General features: G+C 46.6%; 1 protein-coding gene across 2 annotated transcripts in view; it reads left to right on the top strand.

Annotated features, from left to right (window-relative positions):
- The window catches only part of LOC124615863 (protein abrupt-like), a 75,719-nt gene that overhangs the window by 35,047 nt on the left and 19,050 nt on the right, over window positions 1-21,622 (top strand). For both annotated transcript variants that reach the window (XM_047144021.1, XM_047144023.1), the window contains exons 3-4: window positions 20,975-21,107; window positions 21,270-21,470. In XM_047144021.1, coding sequence (XP_046999977.1) covers window positions 20,975-21,107; window positions 21,270-21,470 — 334 coding nt within the window. The remainder of the gene's footprint in view (window positions 1-20,974; window positions 21,108-21,269; window positions 21,471-21,622) is intronic.

Below are 21,622 nucleotides of genomic sequence, written 5' to 3'. Positions count from 1 at the left end.
AAATTTCTCCATTAGTTGTTGTAAAATAAATAGGCCATCTGTACATGATCTGTTCTGCCTAAACCCACTCCGGTCTTCCCCAATACGGTGGTCAACATTTTGTCTAATTTCTTCAAACATTATCTTGCCAAATAAGCGGCTCATTGTACAGTTGACAGTAATGCCTCTGTAGCAGTTTGTGTCTTTTCTGTTCCCTTTCTTGAAAACAGAAACCATATATGACTTTTTACATTCTGAGGGAATTTCAGTCCTTTCACAACAGTTGTTTGTCAGACAGGTTATTTGTTTCTTCAGATATCTTCCTCCAGCCTTCAATAATTCAACAGGAATGTTTCCTGGACCAGGTGATCGGCCGTTCTTCATTTTAATTAATGCACAATTCACTTCCTCTATTGTAATGTTTATATTATGATCAGTTACTTCCATCTTCTCTTCATTCCTTTGCATGTAATATGGCCTATCTTCAGTTAAAAGGTCTGCAAAGTGCTTTTTCCATTCCTTTAAGGGAATTAGGTTGTCTACTGCTTTGTTTACTTGTTTTCTTCATACTGGTAATTGTCCTCCATACTTCTGTTGTTTCTGATCCACCTATTAGACTCTCAATTTCAATACATTTCTGTTCCCACATCTTGTTCTTTTCTAATTTAATTCTGTTTCTTAATTTGTAATTTGTTGTCTGGCAGTTTTGCCTGTCCTGTAGTGATTTAAGTGATAACCATTTTTTGTAGAGATTTTTCTTTTCACTAATCAACATCTTCAGGTCATCAGACATCCATGGAGGATCCTATTTACCTAGACACTCACTCTCAGTCCATAGTACCTCTAGAGAAGGTTTTGTAAGTGCTCTTTTAATATTGTCATCTTCTGGAATCGCTTTGAGTTCATTTTCTAATCTACGTTGAAATAAATCCTTGATGCTGAACTGCTTCAGGGCAGAGAGCTTATCCTTGTCTGCTCTAATTTCTCATGATTGCTGTATCTACAGTGTGGATTCCTCTCCCCCCTCCCCTCGCTTCCCCACGGTAGCCCCCTTCCACCCTGCTAGTTTACCAGCACGTGTAGCCAGTCCGTGTGTTGGGGCTGTTATGTACCCATATGGCTGAGCCCCCTGACAACACAGGGATCATACTACTGATACATGAGCTGTTCCCTCCCCGTGTATGCCAAGGAGTGGTTGCTTGTCTTCTTGGAGCATCAGAACTCGCGGCAACGGCTGCCGTGCCAGACAGCCCTTGCTGTGGCTGGGTGGCACCGATGGGGAGAGCCCCTAGTCAGAGTGGGTGGTATCAGGGCGGATGCTTGGCGCATGAAGTGTATCAAGCTGCAAAAATCTGTCCGTTCTCACATGGGCATCTCTTCGAATGGTGAAGGATCCTTAAATGCTTCCTCGTAGTACCTGGCAGCCTTCCCTTCCCTGGCTGCCCCATGGGAGGAGGGGCAGGCTCACCATCTTGGGCTGAAACCCTTTCCCTGTTACCTCGTCTGTATTAGGACGGATGGGGACACTTTCTCCACCACAAAGCCATTGTTTTTCATGGAAAGTATCGAGGACAAGTTTGGTGAAGTGGAGTCTGTTAGTAAGATGCGGTCAGGCTCCCTGTTGATCAAAGCTTCTTCTGCCATCCAATGCGCAGCTCTTCGTGCCTGTGATCGCCTTGGCAATGTCCCAGTGTCTATCACTCCTCACCAACTTCTGAATGCAGTCCAGGGTGTCATTTTTCATAGGGACCTCATAGTGATGAGGAACTCTGGGCTGATCTGGAGCAGCGTGGGGTTCATTTTGTTCGATGTGTGCAGAAGGGTCGCAATGAGAACCGCACTGATACTGGCGACCTCATTCTGGCTTTTGAGGCGGATACCCTCTCAGAGAAGGTCAAGGTTATCTGCTACAGATGTGACGTGAAGCCGTACATCTCTCCACCTATGCATTGCTTTCGGTGCTTACGTTTTGGGCATATGTCTTCCCGCTGTACGATGGACCCTTTGTGTGATGACTGTGGCCACCCAGTCCATGAGGGAAGCCCTTGTGTTCTGCCGCCTGTGTGTACCAACTGTGCTGACCACCACTCCCCTCGCTTGCCGGATTGCCCGGCCTGCAAGAGAGAAAGAAGATACAAGAGTAAAAGTCCCTGGATCGCTTGTCTTACTCTGAGGCTCGTCAGAAGTATGAGAGACTCCATCCAGTGTCACTATCTTCAACTTTTGCCTCTCTTACTTCCTTTCCTCCTCCTGCTCCTCCTCCTCCTCCTCCTGCCTCATCCTTATCCCAGCCCCGACCCACTCTCCCCTCCACCTCACTTTTCTTGACATCCGGAAGGCGTTCGATACAGTTCCGCACTGTCGCCTGATAAACAAAGTAAGAGCCTACGGAATATCAGACCAGCTGTGTGGCTGGATTGAAGAGTTTTTAGCAAACAGAACACAGCATGTTGTTATCAATGGAGAGACGTCTACAGACGTTAAAAGTTACCTCTGGCGTGCCACAGGGGAGTGTTATGGGACCATTGCTTTTCACAATATATATAAATGACCTAGTAGATAGTGTTGGAAGTTCCATGCGGTTTTTTGCGGATGATGCTGTGGTATACAAAGAAGTTGCAGCATTAGAAAATTGTAGCGAAATGCAGGAAGATCTGCAGCGGATAGGCACTTGGTGCAGGGAGTGGCAACTGACCCTTAACATAGACAAATGTAATGTATTGCGAATACAGAGAAAGAAGGATCCTTTATTGTATGATTATATGATAGCGGAACAAACACTGGTAGCAGTTACTTCTGTAAAATATCTGGGAGTATGCGTGGGGAACGATTTGAAGTGGAATGATCATATAAAATTAATTGTTGGTAAGGCGGGTGCCAGGTTGAGATTCATTGGGAGAGTCCTTAGAAAATGTAGTCCATCAACAAAGGAGGTGGCTTACAAAGCACTCATTCGACCTATACTTGAGTATTGCTCATCAGTGTGGGATCTGTACCAGATCGGGTTGACGGAGGAGATAGAGAAGGTCCAAAGAAGAGCGGCGCGTTTCGTCACAGGGTTATTTGGTAACCGTGGTAGCGTTACGGAGATGTTTAACAAACTCAAGTGGCAGACTCTGCAAGAGAGGCGCTCTGCATCGCGGTGTAGCTTGCTCGCCAGGTTTCGAGAGGGTGCGTTTCTGGATGAGGTATCGAATATATTGCTTCCCCCTACTTATACCTCCCGAGGAGATCACGAATGTAAAATTAGAGAGATTAGAGTGCGCACGGAGGCTTTCAGACAGTCGTTCTTCCCGCGAACCATACGCGACTGGAACAGGAAAGGGAGGTAATGACAGTGGCACATAAAGTGCCCTCCGCCACACACCGTTGGGTGGCTTGCGGAGTATAAATGTAGATGTAGATGTAGATCTCCTGTGAGGGAATCACTCCCCCTCCCCGGCCGAAGAAGTGTCCCCCTTCTTTGGCTTCTGCCGGTGATCGGGCTCCCTCCCAGGAACCCTCTCTCCCCTGCGTCTCTCAGGCCAGAAGACTCACCACCACTTGGCCACGAGGTGCACCATCTGTGCCCCACAAGGTCACCCGCTCTTTTTCAGTCCCTGATCTTCCAGACACCTGTACTCTCCCCTGTGTCCTGCCCTCCTCCACCTCAGAAAGAGAAGAAGAAGAAACATAAATCCCACAAAAAGGTGCCTCCGGAGGAGCCAACTCCCCTCTTGCAACCTGAGCATGACATCTTATTTATGGATGGCACCCTATCCTTGTCGGTGACAACTACTGACAAAGTGACCTGACCTCCTCCTCGGCCCCTTCATGCTTACTTTGGACCCATGAGACATGATCATCCAGTGGAACTGCAACGGATACTATCGTCACCTACTGGAAATGCAACATCTTGTCTCCTCTTATTCTGTGTTCTGTCTTGTTCTCCAAGAAACTCATTTCTGTGATGACCACTCTCCAACTTTCACTGGTTATCAGGCGTTCTGTCAGAATCATGCTGGCCCTGGTATAGCATCTGGTGGGGTCTGTACTTTGGTTCGCTCCGATGTCCTTAGTGACTGGATCCCCCTACGTACCACCTTGGAAGTGAAAGCGGTTAGAGTGCAAACGACTCCAGCAATCTCCCTTTGCAATGCCTACCTCCTTCCAGGTCGGCCACTTGCTTATGTTGCACTATCTACCTTAATCCAGCAACTCCTGCACCCGTTTCTCGTCCTTGGGGATTTCAATGCCCACCATCCACTGTGGGGAATTGTCACTTCAACAGGTTGGGGTATCCGAATCGACCAACGTATCACGTACTTGGATTCGTGTCTCCTCAATGATGGTTCCCCTACCCACTTCAGTGCCGCTCATGGCACCTTCTCTGCTATCAATCTCACAATCTCCTCCCCTGTCCTTGTGGCTTCCCCACATTAGTCTTCCCATGGTGACCTTTGTGACCACTTTCAGTGACCCTATCGTTCCCTCGAATTCCATTGATGTAGTCGTGCAAGGCATCTGTGCCTCTTTTCTTCATGCTGCTGGCACTGCTGTCCCCCTATCCACAGGGCCCCCTCTTCATTGGCCGGTACCATGGTGGACCAAGGACGTCACAGTTGCTGTCCAGGACTGCCGACGGGCACTGCAGCAATTTAAGCGACACTCCTCTTCAATTTTAAGCGTCTCCGAGCTAAGGCTGGTTACCTTATTAAGCAGAGTAAAGAGGAATGCTGGGAGCACTATGTTTCCTCCCTGGGGGCGTATGCCTCTTTGTCGCAGGTTTGGTCAAAGCTCCGTAGCTTTCTGAGATGCCAGCAACAGTCAACTGTCCAGGGTCTGAACCTCCAAGTAGCTCTGTGCACTGATCCATTGGTCCTCGTGGAACACTTTGCAACACACTTTGTGATGGCATTGTTGTCTGCTTCCTACCCTCCTACCTTTCTCCAATAGAAACACAGAGTTGAACAGACCCCCCCCCCCCCCTCCTCCCCCACTCCATTTCATCCCGCACCACGCACCTTTTTGCTGAAAGGGAATTGGTGCAGGCTCTTAGCTCTTCATGAGGCACAGTCACAGGGCCAGATTCCATTCACAGTCAGATGATTCAACACTTGGACGTTCCCCAGAGGCAACAGCTCCTCAGGGTCTTCAATCACATCTGGTTCACTGGTGCATTTCCGTCACAATGGCGCGACAGTATAGTTATACCCGTCCTTAAGCCCAGGAAAAAACCAACGTCTCTAGACAGCTATCTCCCCATTAGCCTAATGATTGTACTTTGTAAACTGCTCGAAAGGATGTTCAACTCCAGATTATGTTGGGTACTCGAATCTTGGGGCCTTTTGTCACCGTATCAGAGTGGCTTCTGGGCAGGGCGATCTCCAACTGACCATGTACTCCGATTGGAATCAGCTTTTACTCACTGCTGGCACCTTGTCGCAGTTTTCTTTGACCTACATAAGGTGTATGTTATGGCTTGGCACCATCGAATTTTAGTTACACTCCATGACTGGGGCTTCCGTGGTACCCTTCTGATTTTTATCTGTGAGTTTTTATCTTACTGGCTCTTCTGGGTTCGAGTTGGCATTTCACTCAGCACCCCTCAGATTCGGGAGAATGGTATCCCACAGGGTTCTATGCTAAGTGTCACACTCTTCCTCATTGCCATAAATGGGCTTGTGACCTCTGTTGGGCCTCTGGTTACCCTAGCATTGTACGTTGATGATTTTTGCATCTGGTGCAGCTCCCCCTTGGTGGCGTCTGCTGAGCTTTTCGGTAAAAGTAATACACCCAAAACCCAACATGATAGTCATCTCGTTGTGGGGGGGGGGGGGGCTCGTCAAGCACCTGCAACATGATAGCCCCATGATCATGCAGGGATCTCACTATTGATGTATTTGCTGCAAACTACCCACATATGACATGCCTGTCATGGCTGGGGCATGAGTTCTCCAAGCAAAGGCTTTCCAGCCATGTAAACATTGCTATGGCTGGGTGGTGCCCATGGAGAGAGCTCCCATTCGAAGTGGGGGATTCCTTTTTTGCCACAAAGCCATTACTCTTTGTTGAACACTTTGAGGACAGGTTCGGAGAGTAGCAGCGATTTAAAAAATGCAAAGTGGTTCATTTCTGATTAAAATGGCTTCTCCTGCTCAGACGTGGATGCTGCTTGCCAGTGACAAGCTGGGTGATATTACTGCAACTATCAGCCCCATAATGCTGGATGTGGTACAGGATATCATCTCCCACCACAACTACCTTTTACAGACAGATGATGATTTATGTGCCAATTTGGAGTGACAGGGTGTGTATTTTATCTGTTGAGTCCATAGGGTACCTTAGGATGGTAGGGTTGATACTGGGGCGTTCATCTTGGTCTATGAAGAAGACTTATTGCCTGAAAAGGTCAAGGTGATGGTGTATTGATTCGATGTGAAATGCTCTGTTCCCCCTTCTCATCTGGTGCTCGAGATTCAGTCACATGTCTTCGAATTATAATGCCAGTACTGTCTTTAGGGATTGTGGACATCAGTTGCACACAAACGCACCTTGTGCACTTCCCGCTGTCTGTGTCAACTGCAGAGAGCACCATTCACACTGCTCACCAGACTGCACCGTCTTCCAAAGAGAAAAGAAAATCCAAGAATACAAGACTCATGGCCAATCCACTTATAAAGGGCCAAGAAAAAGTATGATCATCCTTTATATATGATAGCATCATTTGCTTTGGCTACTGTGATGTCATATTGTCTAGTGACAATACCTTTGACTTCCATGCCTTCTACATCGGGCCCTTGGGGCTGCTCAACCACACCCGCTCCCCTGATGGTTGGGAGCTGTCCTATTATTTCCCTCACACCCGCATTGGGAATGTTGACCTCCCCACCCACCAAGGATGTTGATCTCCGCCCCAGCAGGAGAGGAATAACCCTCCTCCAGATCTCACACCATGAAAGGGACCATCAGAACACTCCCTTCCCAGGATTCTGCTGATCTGCAACCAGATACTAGCCAGAGGCTGAAGGAGCCACAGGTTATTGGTCGTAGGGCTTCACATTCTTCCTCTGTCCCTGACACTAGGGCAGACAAGCCCTCATGGGCATCGAAGTCATCCCAGGAGAACAACAACAAAAAGAAGACCTCCAAGACGAAGGGGGCTCTGGTGGTCCCCATGCCACCAGCCCTTGCATGTTCTGACATTATACCCGAGGTCTGGTGGCCCTGTGGTGCTGGATCCCTCCACACAACCTTATTCAGAACTGATGCATATTGATTCTGTATCCTCATAACCAGTAGCAGCATGCAATCCTAGGGCATGACCTGCCTCCTTGGACCCTTCATGACCCCACAGGATACAGATAGCATGATTCTTCAGTGGAACTGTTCCAGTTTTGTCCACCTGGCTGAGCTGTGAAGTATCTTGTGCATTTCCCCTGCTTTCTTTATTGCCCTCCAGGAAACATGGTTCCCAGCAATGCAAGCCCCTACACTCCTCAGATACTAGGGCTATTTTAGGAATTGAGCTGACTATGACAGAGTGTCAGGCTGAGTTTCCACTTACATTCTGGACTCTGTTTACACTGAATACGTGCCACTTAATAGAACTTGGAAGGCTTTGGCTGTTTGTGTGAGGACATGTCTGGCTTTACCATCTGTAATATGTATCTCCCCCCCCCCCCCTCCCCCCCCCTGGGATGGTGAAGGGTATCAGAACGTGCTGTCTGCTTGATTTCTCAGCTCCCCCACTCTTCCTCATTTTGGGTGACTTCAATGCCCACAACACATTGTAGGATGGAACTATGACCATTGGCCATGGCGAAGCTATTGAAAATTTGCCCACAGAGCTCAGTCATTGTCTCTTGAGTATCAGTGCCTCCCGCCCCTTTGGCTGTGGCATATGTATTGTATTTGGCAATTGATATTTCCATTAGCAGCACTGCTGTTCCCCTCCATCAGTTGGAGAGCCGTTGATGACCTGTGTGACAATGATCGTTTTCCAATTATACTGTCCCTCTCTCAGCATCACTCGCCTGAGTGCCCACCCAGATGGGCTCTTAACAAAGCTGACTGGGATGCCTTTGCCTCTGCCATTACCCTTAGAACATTGCCACATGGAGGTATCAATGCAGCTGTCCAGAGCAGAACCACAGCCATTCAGTCAGTAGCAGAGTTAGCGATTCCCTATTCCTTGGAGTCCCTTCATTGGAAGGCAGTACTGTGGTGAACTTCAGAAATTGCTGTGGCCATTAGAAGTCACAAATGGGCTCAACAGTGCCATAATGTGACACCCATTGATGGAGCACCTCATTGCCTCCAAAAGGCTCCATGTTGGGGTCCGCCACCTAATAAAAACGACAGAAACAAGAATTCTGGGAATGTTTTGTTACGGCCATTGGACTGTGTACCCCTCCTTTGCAGGTTTGGGTAAAGGTTCCATACCTATATGTGCAGCGGTCCCCCACAGGTGTTCCCGTTGTCTCCATGAATGGTGTTGTGTACTCCGATCCATGTGCTGTTGCCAGACATTTTGCTCTGCATTATGCTTGAGTCTATGTGTCTGAGAGTGATCACCCTGCATTTCATGATCTCATACAGCAGGTGGAGTGAATTCACTACCTTTCACTACATGTCACTTGAGGCCATAGAGAATGATTTAAAATTTCTATTGAAGGTTTCTAGGGATTGTAGAGGGGACTTACTAGATGATGATTTGATAAGGAACCCATGTCCAGAAATATACCATTTGGATATAAAATAAGTTTGAAGATTGCTTCACAGTATGCAGACAAGCTGAGAAGATGGTGGTGTCGTCAGTCCCTGTTGTAATTATGACATCACATAACGCCTTCATCTGACTCCAACAATGGTTGCGAGAAATTGATACGTTTGAAACTTGGAGGGTTAGCTTTGGTGCTCCATGGACGCTATGCACTCTTAACTTTGTCGTTTAGAAAAGATTCCAAGGACAAATAATCTAAACATTGCCCATGCCATGTGCTCCTACAGCGCTTAGGTCAGAACTCATTGTCTCCTACCGAGCGAGGTGGCGCAGTGGTTAGACACTGGACTCGCATTCGGGAGGACGACGGTTCAATCCCGTGTCCGGCCATCCTGATTTAGGTTTTCCGTGATTTCCCTAAATCGCTCCAGGCAAATGCCGGGATGGTTCCTTTCAAAGGGCACGGCCGACTTCCTTCCCCGTCCTTCCCTAATCCGATGAGACCGATGACCTCGCTGTCTGGTCTCCTTCCCCAAACAACCAACCAACCAACGAACCAATCATTGTCTCCGTTGTGTGCTGACTGTGAAGCAGGAGATTTGAAAGTGATCCTCAAACTGATTTTACATCAAAATTGTACATGTATGGACATGGGTTCCTTATCAAAACTTAATCTACTAAGTTCCCTATACAGACCCTAGAATCCTGTAATAGGAATTTTGAATCAAGTGTATAATGTGCTCCATTTAGTGAGTGGTAATTCCTCTGAGCCTAGCCCTTTGTACTGATACTGCTCCAAGGCCAGACAGCACCCACAGCGAAACCCTGAAACACACATCAGTATATCAGTGGATTGCCTATGTCATGCCATTGTCATTTTGAACCGTATATGGAAAGAGGGTGAGTTCCCATCTCAATGACAAGAAAGCACATTATTCTGGTAATGAAACTGGGTAAACACCCCTTTGAGATTGACAGCTGCCAGTTAATCTCACTATTGTTCTCTGTGAGTTGCTTGAACATATGGCGAACTGGCAGTTGTGTTGGTACCTGGAGTCTGGCTCCATTGTAGAGCAGTTTTTGGCAGGGCCGTTCTGCTGCTGACAGTTTGGTCTGCTTGGAGTCTGCTACCTGGTCCGCTTTTGCCCAGAGTCAATACGTTTTCTCCATCTTCTTCAACTTGCAAAAGACTTATGACATGACGCGGCATCATAACATCCACATTGCCCTATATGAATGGGATCTCTGGGGCCCACTCCCGATTTTTGTCTGGAACTTCCTGTAACACTGCACTTTCCAGGCTCAAGCTGATGCTTCCCACACTACAATCCCCCCCCCCTCCCCCTCATATTCAAGAGAATGGGGTCCTGCATCCTGCAGGACCCTGTATTGTGTGTGTCCATTTTTCTAGTGGCTGTCTATGATCTAGCTGCAGATGTGGGATATATGGTGTCGCCCTCCTGCATGCTCATGATTTTGCGTATATTATTGCTCCTCCCCTGTGAGTATTGCTGAACACCTACTGCACTCCTGAGCTCTCACCCACGGCTTAACTGTTTTCAGCTGTCAAGATATTCGTCATGCACTTCTGTCACATTTGTACCATCCGTCCACAACAAGAACTCTGCCTTGACACCCAGTTGCTCAATTTTGTGGAGTCTTGTCACTCTTTGGGACTGGTCTTTGATGACCAATTGGCATTGTTTCCCCATCTTTGCAAACTTAAGCAAACATGCTGGTCACATCTTAATACTATTTGCTGCCTCAGTAACACCAGCTAGGGTGCGGACTGCTCTACCCTTTTGCAGTTTTACATAGCTATGATCCTGTCCCATTCTAACATGGTGTTCTGCAGAAATATACAAGTACTTCCTAATCAGTCACAAATCATTATGGTGATACTATCCCTCCCACCTGCCTCGAGATGACTGGGTGTTTGTTGTCCTCATCATTTCATCATCATTCATGAAAGTGGGGAGATTGGGCTGAGCAAAGGTTGGGAATTTGTATGGGTGCTGACAACCGTGCAGTTGAGTGCCCCACAAACCAATCATCATCATCATCATCATCATCATCAACTATCCCTCCCACATTTTCCTTCACTCATAGGCTGATATACATCATTCCTTTATTGCTCCACCTAATCCTTTCCTCACACACTTTACTTTCTAAGAAGTACAATATACAGTCCAAAATAAAGTTTTTCCATTTATGTTCTTGAGGTAATATCTCCTTTAGGTAGAACCTACTCTGAGCTATGGCGTTTACTCATTGCTAACAACTACTGTGCTCCTTTGCTCTAGAAATCGTGTACCTATGCCTTACCCTCAGGTGCTTGTGTGGATGTTAGTACATCACATAACCCACCTAGTGGGCACTAAATCTTCTCTTCCCCTCATTAAATGTGGTATGCTAACATCTGGCTCATACATCTGTCTGCAATAACTCACTCTCGAATGCACAGTATAATTTTAATCTATATGTGTTGTATATCTGTCATCTTTACCGTGTGTACTGAATACTGTGAGAAGTTTATCGTCTCTTCATTGATTCTTATTGATCCATTGTGTTAACAGCAGTTTTGGTATTCGTTTTGTGCTTTTTAGAATATGTCATGTACCCAAGACTCATCCTTCAAGAGAAAAAATGCTTATTGTAGGCTGACTCACTGTCCCAAGACTTCACATGTCAAGCTTTACCTAAAGAACCTCTGGGCACTCTCTTATTTCTATGTGTACTGTCCTTGTTCACTTGCCTGCGAGAGAGGGAATTAGATGCTTGCCTAATGATGCAGCACTACTGTTGTATTAAATCCAGCTCAGAGTCAGATATTACACTCATTTTGGATACAGTTCCATCTGTCTCAGCTGCTAGTTGTGTGTTAGCCGAACTGAACTACTTTTTCTCTTGTGATGACAGTGATGCTGCCATGAGCTGCAAGGCACCAAAGACAATAGCAAATCTCCTAGGTGGAATGCCAGTGGCACAGAATAATTTCTAAGTTGCAAAGTTCCCAAAGGGAAGTCGACTGGCCATTCGTCGTCTCATCTTGCAGATGCACTGTGTTCAGCCCCACTCGTGTCACACTCACAAGAACACGGAAAATTTGCTGCAGTGTATAAGGCTTGATACTGATTTCTTAACTGCTGTTACAAAAACTTACTATAAGTCCTGATCAGCTTTTGTTGGCTGGAAGGACAAAGGGGGTAATATGTCACTTCTGTGAAATCATCTGTTACATTTCAGTACCTGGTTTTCCACTTGTGCTGGTGAAGATTTTATTCTTCTTTCCTTAGCTAAGAAGTTCTACAGCCATAAATGGAAAATTACATCCTTTAAACAAACCATGCAGGCTGAGGACCCATGTTATGACAAGTTAATAATAGTCTTTTTAGACACTGACTTGTGTGTATTTGCACTCATACAATACCTGACTGTGCTGGCACTAACAGTGCTGTAGCACTGACTGTTCAGTGACTGTCAGATTTTTTGCAGTCCTTAGTTTTGTAATAATGCCTTGCAACTGGTGGAATGTTTGTACTTTCTGATTTTCCTTTTCGTAGTTTGCTGTCTCATTTATCACTGGGGATATGAATGAGGGAAAAAACTTGTTGCTACTATGGTATGGAAAGTTGTGGCAGAATATAAATGATGTAAGAGTAAAGGTAACAACTCAGTGAATAAACCTCACTAGCTTTTTGATAAATCCCTTTACACTCTCTCTCTCTCTCTCTCTCTCTCTCTCTCTTTCTCTTTTTGTGGTCACAATGTAGCTGTACAGGTGTAAAAATTGTCATTCTTCGAATGGAAGAGGAAAGAAATGGTATGAAATTCATGTTAACTTTAATTTTTTATACTACATTATTAACGGACACATCTTATGAGCTTAGATTGTAAATCCTTTTTTGTAGGTTGCTCATCAGTTTCAGACAGTATATTTCAAACTTACATTTCCTCATATTTAGGTATTCCATTACCAAGGTGGAGACACAGCATCGTATTTGAAGTATTCAGTGATTAATTCTTCTACACAAAATGTGTCTGTCCATGCATTCCTTCCTCGCAAAAATAAATTTTGTCAAATGCCACACCTAATCTGTTATCCGCTTGCTGAGTAATGGATTTTTTGTATTTATACCTTATTTTTTTAATAAGATTATGCATGCTGTAGCCACCAGAAAGATCGCGGGAGGCGCACATTGGCATGGCGCGTCACGGACGGTAGTTGCTGCAAGTAGAGTCCCGTCCACCAGAGGGCACGCGAGAATTCGGACGTGACCTCTGCCGGGATAACAACAACAACAACAACTCCGGCAGCACGGCCGGGCCCAGTCAGTTCACATCGGGCAGGTCTAGCAGACAGTTCCCGGTCTACACTAGGTGAAGTGCGACGGAAACGTGAATCGTGTTACTACACAATTTGGCGACGAGTTTCGCGTGTTGCGTCGTTGTTCCAGTTTCGCAGCTTCTCCACGGCATGGAGGATTTGGTGCGGGTTTTTGTTGCGCACCAGACGGAGCTCATGGCCACCATGAAACAAGTGCTTCCGGCGTTGCTCTCCACGCCGTCTGCTCCGGCGCAGTTCCCTCCTCCCTTTCCCCTGTATGACGAGACGGCGGAGGATTGGGACGCATATGAACATCGCCTTCGGCAGCATTTCCAGGCGTTTCATGTTGCCGATGCGGAGGTATGTCGTGCTCTCTTCTTGTCTTGGATATCTCCCTCGCTGTATCACGTTTTGCGGCAGCTAGCACCATTGCAGGAACCCTCGTCCTTGTCTTTTGACGCATTCTGTTCCTTGCTGTCTTCATATTATCGCCGCCGCACACATGTTGTGGCGGCTAGGGTCGAGTTCTATCAGTGCAAGAAACAGCCCCATCAGTCTTACTGGGCGTGGGCAGCTACCCTGCACAGTCTTAGTCGCAAGTGTCATTTTGTCACGGAACAGTCGCAAGAGTCGTATGCCCACGTTATGGTACGCGACGTCATTGTTCGTTCGGCCCCTGATAGGGAGGTCCGGCAACGGGCCCTGCAGTTAGAAGACCCTTCCCTCGAGGAAGTCCTGGCCATTGCTCAATCGTATGAAGTCTCTCACGCAGCAGGTCAACAGCTGGAAGCGTGGTGCGACGTCGCGGAGGTTCAGGGCGGCGCGGCCGCGTCCACTGTGTTCGGGGTCGACGACGTGCGAGCGGTACAGTCTGGCCGTTACGGCCGCTCCCGCACGGCGCGTAAACAAAATTCCGGCCGCCGGCCCCTGTTGCCGTCCTGTGCGTCGTGCTATATACATCATGATCAGTCAGAGTGCCCCCAGCGTTGGGCCGTTTGTCGCAATTGTAATAAAAAAGGCCACATTGCTAAAGTTTGCCGCTCAGCCTCAAAAGAATCGAAGGAAGCAGGTACAGCGGACATTGACGTTGACATTCAGGAAGTTTCATCGGGCCAGGCTCCCGACGCATCGGCACGCAAACTCTTTATCAAGGTGTCGGTTCGGTCGCGCCGGTTACAACTGCAAGTAGATACGGGCGCGGCAGTTTCGTTGTTGAATGCACAAACTTATTCCGACCTTGGATCGCCCCCGTTGGCACCAGTTTACCGGCGTCTACGCAGTTATGGTAAACAGTTAATTCCCCTGTTGGGTCAATTCACTACCGACGTGACTTACAAATCAGTCACTCGGCCTATTACTTTTATTGTTGTCAGTGATGCGAGCTCCGCTAACCTTTTTGGCCTGGATGCCTTTCAAGCTTACGGTTTTTCTATCGCTGACACCATACAGTTGGTCTCCGAAGACGTTCCCTATCAATCATTGGAATCTTTGATCTCAGACTTTCCAGATATTTTTGAGGAGGGCCTGGGGCGTGTTTCAGATTTTGAAGCTCACTTAACGTTGAAGGTGTCGCCTCGCCCATGTTTTCTACGCGCGAGGCAGATCCCCTTGGCTCTCTGCCCTCAGGTAAAGGAAGAGCTATACCGGCTGACAGCCCTAGGGGTCGTTCTTCCCATTTCTTCCAGTGAGTGGGCTTCGCCCCTCGTTATTGTAAGGAAGCCCTCGGGAAAAGTACGTCTTTGTGGCGATTTCAAGGCCACCATTAATTCACAATTGGTGGTGGACACCTATCCTTTGCCTCGTGCTGATGAATTGTTCTCCGCTGTGGCGGGAGGCCAATATTTTTCGAAAATCGATCTGTCGGAGGCTTATCATCAGATACCACTTCATGAGGACTCCAAACGGCTGGCGGTCATCAACACTCCGTTTGGCCTTTACCAATACCAGCGGTTGGCCTTTGGAATATCCAGTGCCCCGGCGATATTCCAGCGTTATCTTGAGCATGTCACGTCGACAATCCCTCATTGTATTAATTACCTGGATGACATAATTGTCACAGGCCGCAGCACGAAGGAACACTTGCACAACCTTCGCACCCTCTTTCTCAAATTCCGGTCTGTGGGCTTGCGTTGCAACCTGCATAAGTCAACCTTCTTCCAACCGTCCATTGAGTATGTGGGCTACACCATATCTCGGCACGGCATCCAGCCACTAGGAAGTTTGGTCCAAGGTATCATCAACCTTCCTCGGCCCGCTTCGCTGAAAGAGCCAACAACCATCTCCCAGGGCAGCGTTCTCTTCATGGCCGCCAGCAACCCAAGCATGGGAACGTGTTCACATCGATTTTGCGGGCCCGTTTCTCAATGGCTTTTGGCTCATTGTCATTGATGCTTATTCCCGATTCCCATATGTGGTTCGCTGCTCCTCAACCACTTCAGAAGTTGCAATCCAGGCACTAGCAAAAATCTTTTCTGTGGAAGGTCTGCCAATCGCCCTGGTCTCGGACAATGGACCGCAGTTTATTTCGCAGACCTTCCAGGATTTTTGTAGGCGCTTCGGTATTCGGCACGTTTGCTCTCCCCCCCTTCCATCCACAATCGAATGGGGAAGCCGAGCGCATGGTGCGCACGTTTAAGATGCAGATGAAAAAGTATGTGCACGAATATCCTGCGGAGGAAGCATTGACGTTTTTCTTGACGGCATACTGGACCACACCAATGGGAGAATGCAGCCCCGCAGAGCTCCTCCATGGGCGTCAACCTCGGACTCTGCTGCACCTCCTCCGGCCTGGTCCTCGCCAGTCTTCACAAAACGGAGTGCCTGGCTTTCCACTGGGTACGTCAGTCTGGGCCCATGGGTTTGTTCGCAATCCACGTTGGATACCGGCGGTGGTCCTGCGCCGACATGGCCGCCGGCTCTATACCTTGCAGGCGGGGGTTGGTTGGTTGGTTGGTTGTTTTGGGGAAGGAGACCAGACAGCGTGGTCATCGGTCTCATCGGATTAGGGAAGGATGGGGAAGGAAGTCGGCCGTGCCCTTTCAGAGGAACCATCCCGGCATTTGCCTGGAGCGATTTAGGGAAATCACGGAAAACCTAAATCAGGATGGCCGGACGTGGGATTGAACCGTCGTCCTCCCGAATGCGAGTCCAGTGTCTAACCACTGCGCCACCTCGCTCGGTGCAGGCGGGGGGACCGGGTGGTACGTCGTCACCAAAATCAGCTACGTCCACGTACGGGCACCCACCCTCCGACCTCTCGGACACCGGCTTCCCCATTGCCGGCACCTGTGTTGGTTTCACAGGGGACGTTACCTCCTCTCCCCGCTGTGACTCTGCCGCACTGCGATGGTTCTCAGCCTTGGCAGCCTCCAGTAGCTCCAGCACCGGCATCACCATCGTTCGAGATGCCACACCGAGAGCCGGCCCCCCTAGCAGGCCCGGTTTCTCAGGAGGCTGGTTCACCTGGGGTCGTCCCTTCCCCTTCGTCCCCACCACTGGGTCTTGACCCTCCCGAGGTGGAACAGGATCCGGCGTTCGACAGCTTGTCGCCCGTTCTGTCCCGGGCTCCGGTTGTGGGGCGACTGGGGCCTCTTCGTGTGGGTCACTTCCAGCCGTATTCGAAGGTTCCGGCTCGAGGGTTGGCAGATCCCCTCGACTCTGGTCATCCAATGGATGTGGAGGTCATCGCTCCGGCCCGACGCTCCACCTTCCGACCCAGTGGATCACAGTGGCTGCACCCCCCGAAGGAGGAGGAGTGCTGTAGCCACCAGAAAGATCGCGGGAGGCGCACATTGGCACGGCGCGTTACGGACGGTAGTTGCTGCAAGTAGAGTCCCGTCCACCAGAGGGCACGCGAGAATTCGGACGCGACCTCTGCCGGCATAACAACAACAACAACAACAACTCCGGCAGCACGGCTGGGCCCAGTCAGTTCACATCGGGCAGGTCTAGCAGACAGTTCCCGGTCTACACTAGGTGAAGTGCGACGGAAACGTGGATCGTGTTATTACAATGCAACCTATGTGCCCTATGAAAGCCTGTATTTGCCTATTGTAAAATCTCAAGTTTTTGATCATGATGCCAAAAATAAAGTATGTTTTGTGTTGTATGCCTTTCAAAGAACAAATAAGATTACATACATATCTCAAACAAACAGCGAGCTGGTCTCACAGCAATCATTGATAGTTCATCTACCATAAATACCAGTATTTTGCACACTCAAATTAAAAGTCAAATGGCTGACAGAATGAGTCACTGGCTGGTCATGGCACTGTCATGTTACAGTTGTGTGTGAATTGATCTTAAGTGTAGTAGATATTTGTTAAAACCAAGAAATATGATATACAATCCTATAGTTGGCAACATAACGACTTTTGCTGCATGCTTGCTGCTCTCCGCCCCACCCCCTCCTTTTCCTCCTACTTCTCCATCTCCTCAGTTAGCTCTAGTGCATGGCTGAAATGCTGCCTCCACTCTCCCTCCTGCTCTTCAAAAATCTGCATGTGAGCTCAGCTATCAAAGTTTTACCTATGAATGTGAAATGATTTTAATATTAAGTTGCTAAATGATATAAACATGTTAACCTCAGCAATCAAAGTTTAGTCTGCAAATCTAAGATGACTCTGTATTTTGGAATGACCAATTTGAAGAATGCGCCTCATAGAGGGGTAAATATTGTTAACTTGCATAAACCAAAGGCCCCAACTCTGAGGAACTAAAGCAGACTCAGAAACAGGGGCATCTTCCAGTGTGCACTGCTCTCTGCACATACTTCAGGAACATTTTAAAGTCTGCAAAACATAATTTTTCTGGCTAAATAATATGTTCTCAATTATACAGCCTTCATTCTAACTTGTTTGATTGGGCCAGACTGTCATAGTCATTGGAAGATTGATTGGTAATGAAAATAGTTAAATATTCAAATACAAACATTTTTAGCCACTTACCAAGTATCTTTGCAGCATTTGGCACAATATGAGGTACAATTAACTATTATGCCTGCCTTGTAGCTCTTAAGGCACTCTGGGATGCTCTCTGTGCATTTCTGAGAGTCACATATCGATTGCGCAGCGCAGCACAGAGCTATATGCCGTAGTCTGGTTGCGGGGATTGCTTATGTTCGGTTGCCCACGCAGCACCAGTAGCTTTACTTGCCACTGGGAGCGATTGTTCGCTGAAGCCAGATGTGTGTGGTAGTGATCAGGCTGTTATGTGGTTGTGCTAGGCTATAAGTAGCACTTGATACCAGCGCATGCTGCCAGTCTGGATCGGGCAACTGCGTTGAACAACTCACGAGATGCATTGTTATAGGAGGAGTGATTCCTAAAGAAAAAACGGATTTCATTTGTTTATTACAGACAAACTGTAAAGGTTAGAAACACATTGCACATGTCACTGGATGGAGGTAACAATATTACAAAAAGGATAGTTGCTACTCACCATAAAGCGGAGATGCTGAGTCACAGATAGGCACAACAAAAGGACTGTCAGAATGTGAACTTTCGGCCAACAATGTCTTCATCAGTGTGTGTGTGTGTGTGTGTGTGTGTGTGTTTTTTTTGTCTATTTCTGACAAAGGCCTTGTTGACCAAAATCTTATTTTTTGACAGTGTTTTTGTTGTTCCTATGTGCGACCCTGCCTATGAGCTGTGTGGTGAGTAGCAACTATCCTTTTCATTAAATCATTCCATTCCATTCTGGTTTTCCATTGTTGAATTTTTTCACTGGCTGGAGGAAGTTTCAAAATTTTGACACAGCTGTGCTGTTGCTTGTTTGTGGCAACATTATGACTACAGCACAAGAGAAATCATTTTGTGTTTTGGAATTTGCGCAAAGTCAGTCCAATCTTCAGGTGCAATATGCATTCCACGATCGATTCAGCAAGAAGCCATCTCAGCACAAGTAGATTTATGACTGGCATACAGAATTCTTGGAAGTTGGTTGTATATGCAAAGAAAAGACCACTGGTTGGCCACACGTCTGATGAAAATGTGGAGCATGTCTGAGATGAGATGCGTTCACACAGAGTCCTTGGAAGTCCACAAGATGGGTAGACCAGGGACTTCAACTTCCTTGAACAAACCTGTGGTGTATTCTGAAATGATGACTGCATATGAAGCCTGACAAGTTGCAGTTACTAAAGCAACTGCAACCACAGCAGAAGGTACAAATTTTGTATTGCAGTTCTTCCGGATGTGCCAGAGGACACTTTTTCTGAACTCTTTTCTTTTCAGACAAATCAGTGTTTCATCTATCGGGTAAAGTAAACCACCATAATGTAAGAATTTGGGGTTCACAAAATCTTGGTGTCATCATCAAACGTGAAAGAGACTCGACGAAACAGAATGTGTTTTGGGCCATTTCTGTTCACACAGTTTATGGATCTTTCTTTTTTGTGAAGAAAACTGACAGACTTGTTACAGCTAGGCATATTGCAAAATTGGTTGTTTCCTCAAATTCACAAAGATTCCAATGATTTTGTTTTTATGCATGACAGCGCCTCGCCTCACTTTCACCTTGGTGTGTAGCATTATCTTAACACCACCACCCCACTACACTGGATTGGAAGAGATGGACAACCAACTCATGGTGATTGATTTTGGCCTCCCACGTCACCAGACCTATGCACTGTGTGATTTTTTTTCTGTTGGGGTACATAAAAGACGTGTCTTTATCCCACTTCCGGCAGCTACTCTTCAAGATCTGAGAAATCAAATTGTTGAAACTGTCAATTCAATAAACAGGGACCTGTTGATTCGTGTGTAAAATGAAATGGGTTACCGTTTTGGTGTTTCTGTAGCAACGTCCAGTGCTCATGTTGAGTGTGTTGGTTAGTGTCTGTGCAAACATAAAACTTTGAACCTTCCTCCATCCAATGACATGTGCAATTGTTTCTGTCTTCCATAGTTTGCCTGTAATAAACAACTGAAATCTGTTCTTTCTTTTTGAATAACCCTGTACACGACATCTGAATGACTGTACCTCCAGTGGGTACTACGCAGTATGCAAAACAGAATTGATCTTTAATTTGAGTCATAAAGAGAAAAAAAGGGCTTAACATACTAAATGCTAAGCATACTAGCTAAAGGCTAATATATACTAGTGCTGAGAGTAAAATGGATTACTGTCATGTCAGCCACTGGGGATGGTATCTTAGTAATGTTAAATCAGTATTCCACATTCTGTAGTAAGTGTCTCTTTGACCGCTGTAATTAGGCTGCTTTGTATTCAAGTGTCTCTTCTGTACAGACATGTGATGTGATTCCCTCCACTAACTGTTGTGTTGGAAACAGGTCAGGTAGAACCAGTGTTATTGCCCAGCATCAATTCTTACTTCGTGAAAAGTTTTCAGCCATGAACAGAGACAATCTCTGGTGGTTTCAAATAATCATCATCTTCATCTTCTTCCTCTTCTTTTTCTTCTTCTTCATCCTTTTCTTCTTCTTCTTGCAGCTGCAACTCTGATAGCAATTCCTTCCTTACCAGAATGTTATCATCTCAGCTACTGCCAGTATCTCTGCAGGACAATACACATTAGTACTCCGTGTCTTCTACTTGATACACGTGAAAGCGGATGGCCTCTTTTACCACTTTTTCACAAAGGCCTCTATGGACACCGAAAACCCTACATTTCTTGTGGAGTGGTTTTCTTAACTACCCAATTTGATGCCACTTACATCCCAGGTGACTAACATTTTGCCTGGTGAGCTTATTTCTTACATGTTATTGTGGGCAGAAAGGACACCAATCACATCGCAGAGGAATCATGAATAATGAGTCAACCTACAGGATGCTGCAGCTCAGCAGTCACCCAGTCTGTTTTTTCTGTTAGAGGCTGAAATGGTTTTAGGAAACCCTTAAATAAACTGTAACACTTGAACTTACTACGACAACTTGGATTATTACCTTCTGTACTACTGATGTCAGCTTTACATAGCACATTCATAAATGTTGTACTGTTACAGACTATGTACAGCTTGCATAAACTTGATGATATGCATCCTTCTCCTGCATCTCATGAAGCTCTGTCGAGAGATGTCATTAACTCCTTTTTACCAATAAGGAGGAAGAGAAAAACAAAACGAAGAGAATCTACAGGTTTGGCATGCACTTTCCTTGTCTAAAATTTGTTTTACATATTAACTAATAAATTTTTATGCTTTGAGTCTCAATACATTTCTTGCATGCCAGCAAATTTCTTAGCTTAACTATCAAGATCCCAATTCATGCGGTGATTTTGTGGTGTTTTTGTGTTTCAAGGAAATGCCTCAAGCACAGGGTCTAGTGGCTCGAAGTGGGCCCGTCATGATAGCCTCTCTGCAGATTCAGAAAATCAGCCAGCTAATCACCATCAGAATTCATCGCATTCATCTCACATACCAGAGTCTGATGTCCTCTCTAATCCGGATACACGTAAGAATGACGACGGTGAAAGCAGTAATCAATCAGCGGATGAAACAGGTAATTTTCTCAACTTTCAGATTTTTGTAATTTCTTGAGGATTATATTCAACTCATTTGCGTGACATTGTCATTGAAAGCACCTAATCCCTGGTGAGTGGTGTTCGAAATGAAATTTAGCAACTGAAGAATATTTGTAGTTTCTGTTATAAG

This window comes from Schistocerca americana, chromosome 5 (assembly GCF_021461395.2).
Source record: "Schistocerca americana isolate TAMUIC-IGC-003095 chromosome 5, iqSchAmer2.1, whole genome shotgun sequence".
In the NCBI taxonomy this organism is placed as follows: Eukaryota; Metazoa; Arthropoda; class Insecta; order Orthoptera; family Acrididae; genus Schistocerca; species Schistocerca americana.
The sequence above is the reverse complement of the archived record's forward strand: the minus strand, read 5'-3'. Positions and strand labels throughout refer to the sequence as shown.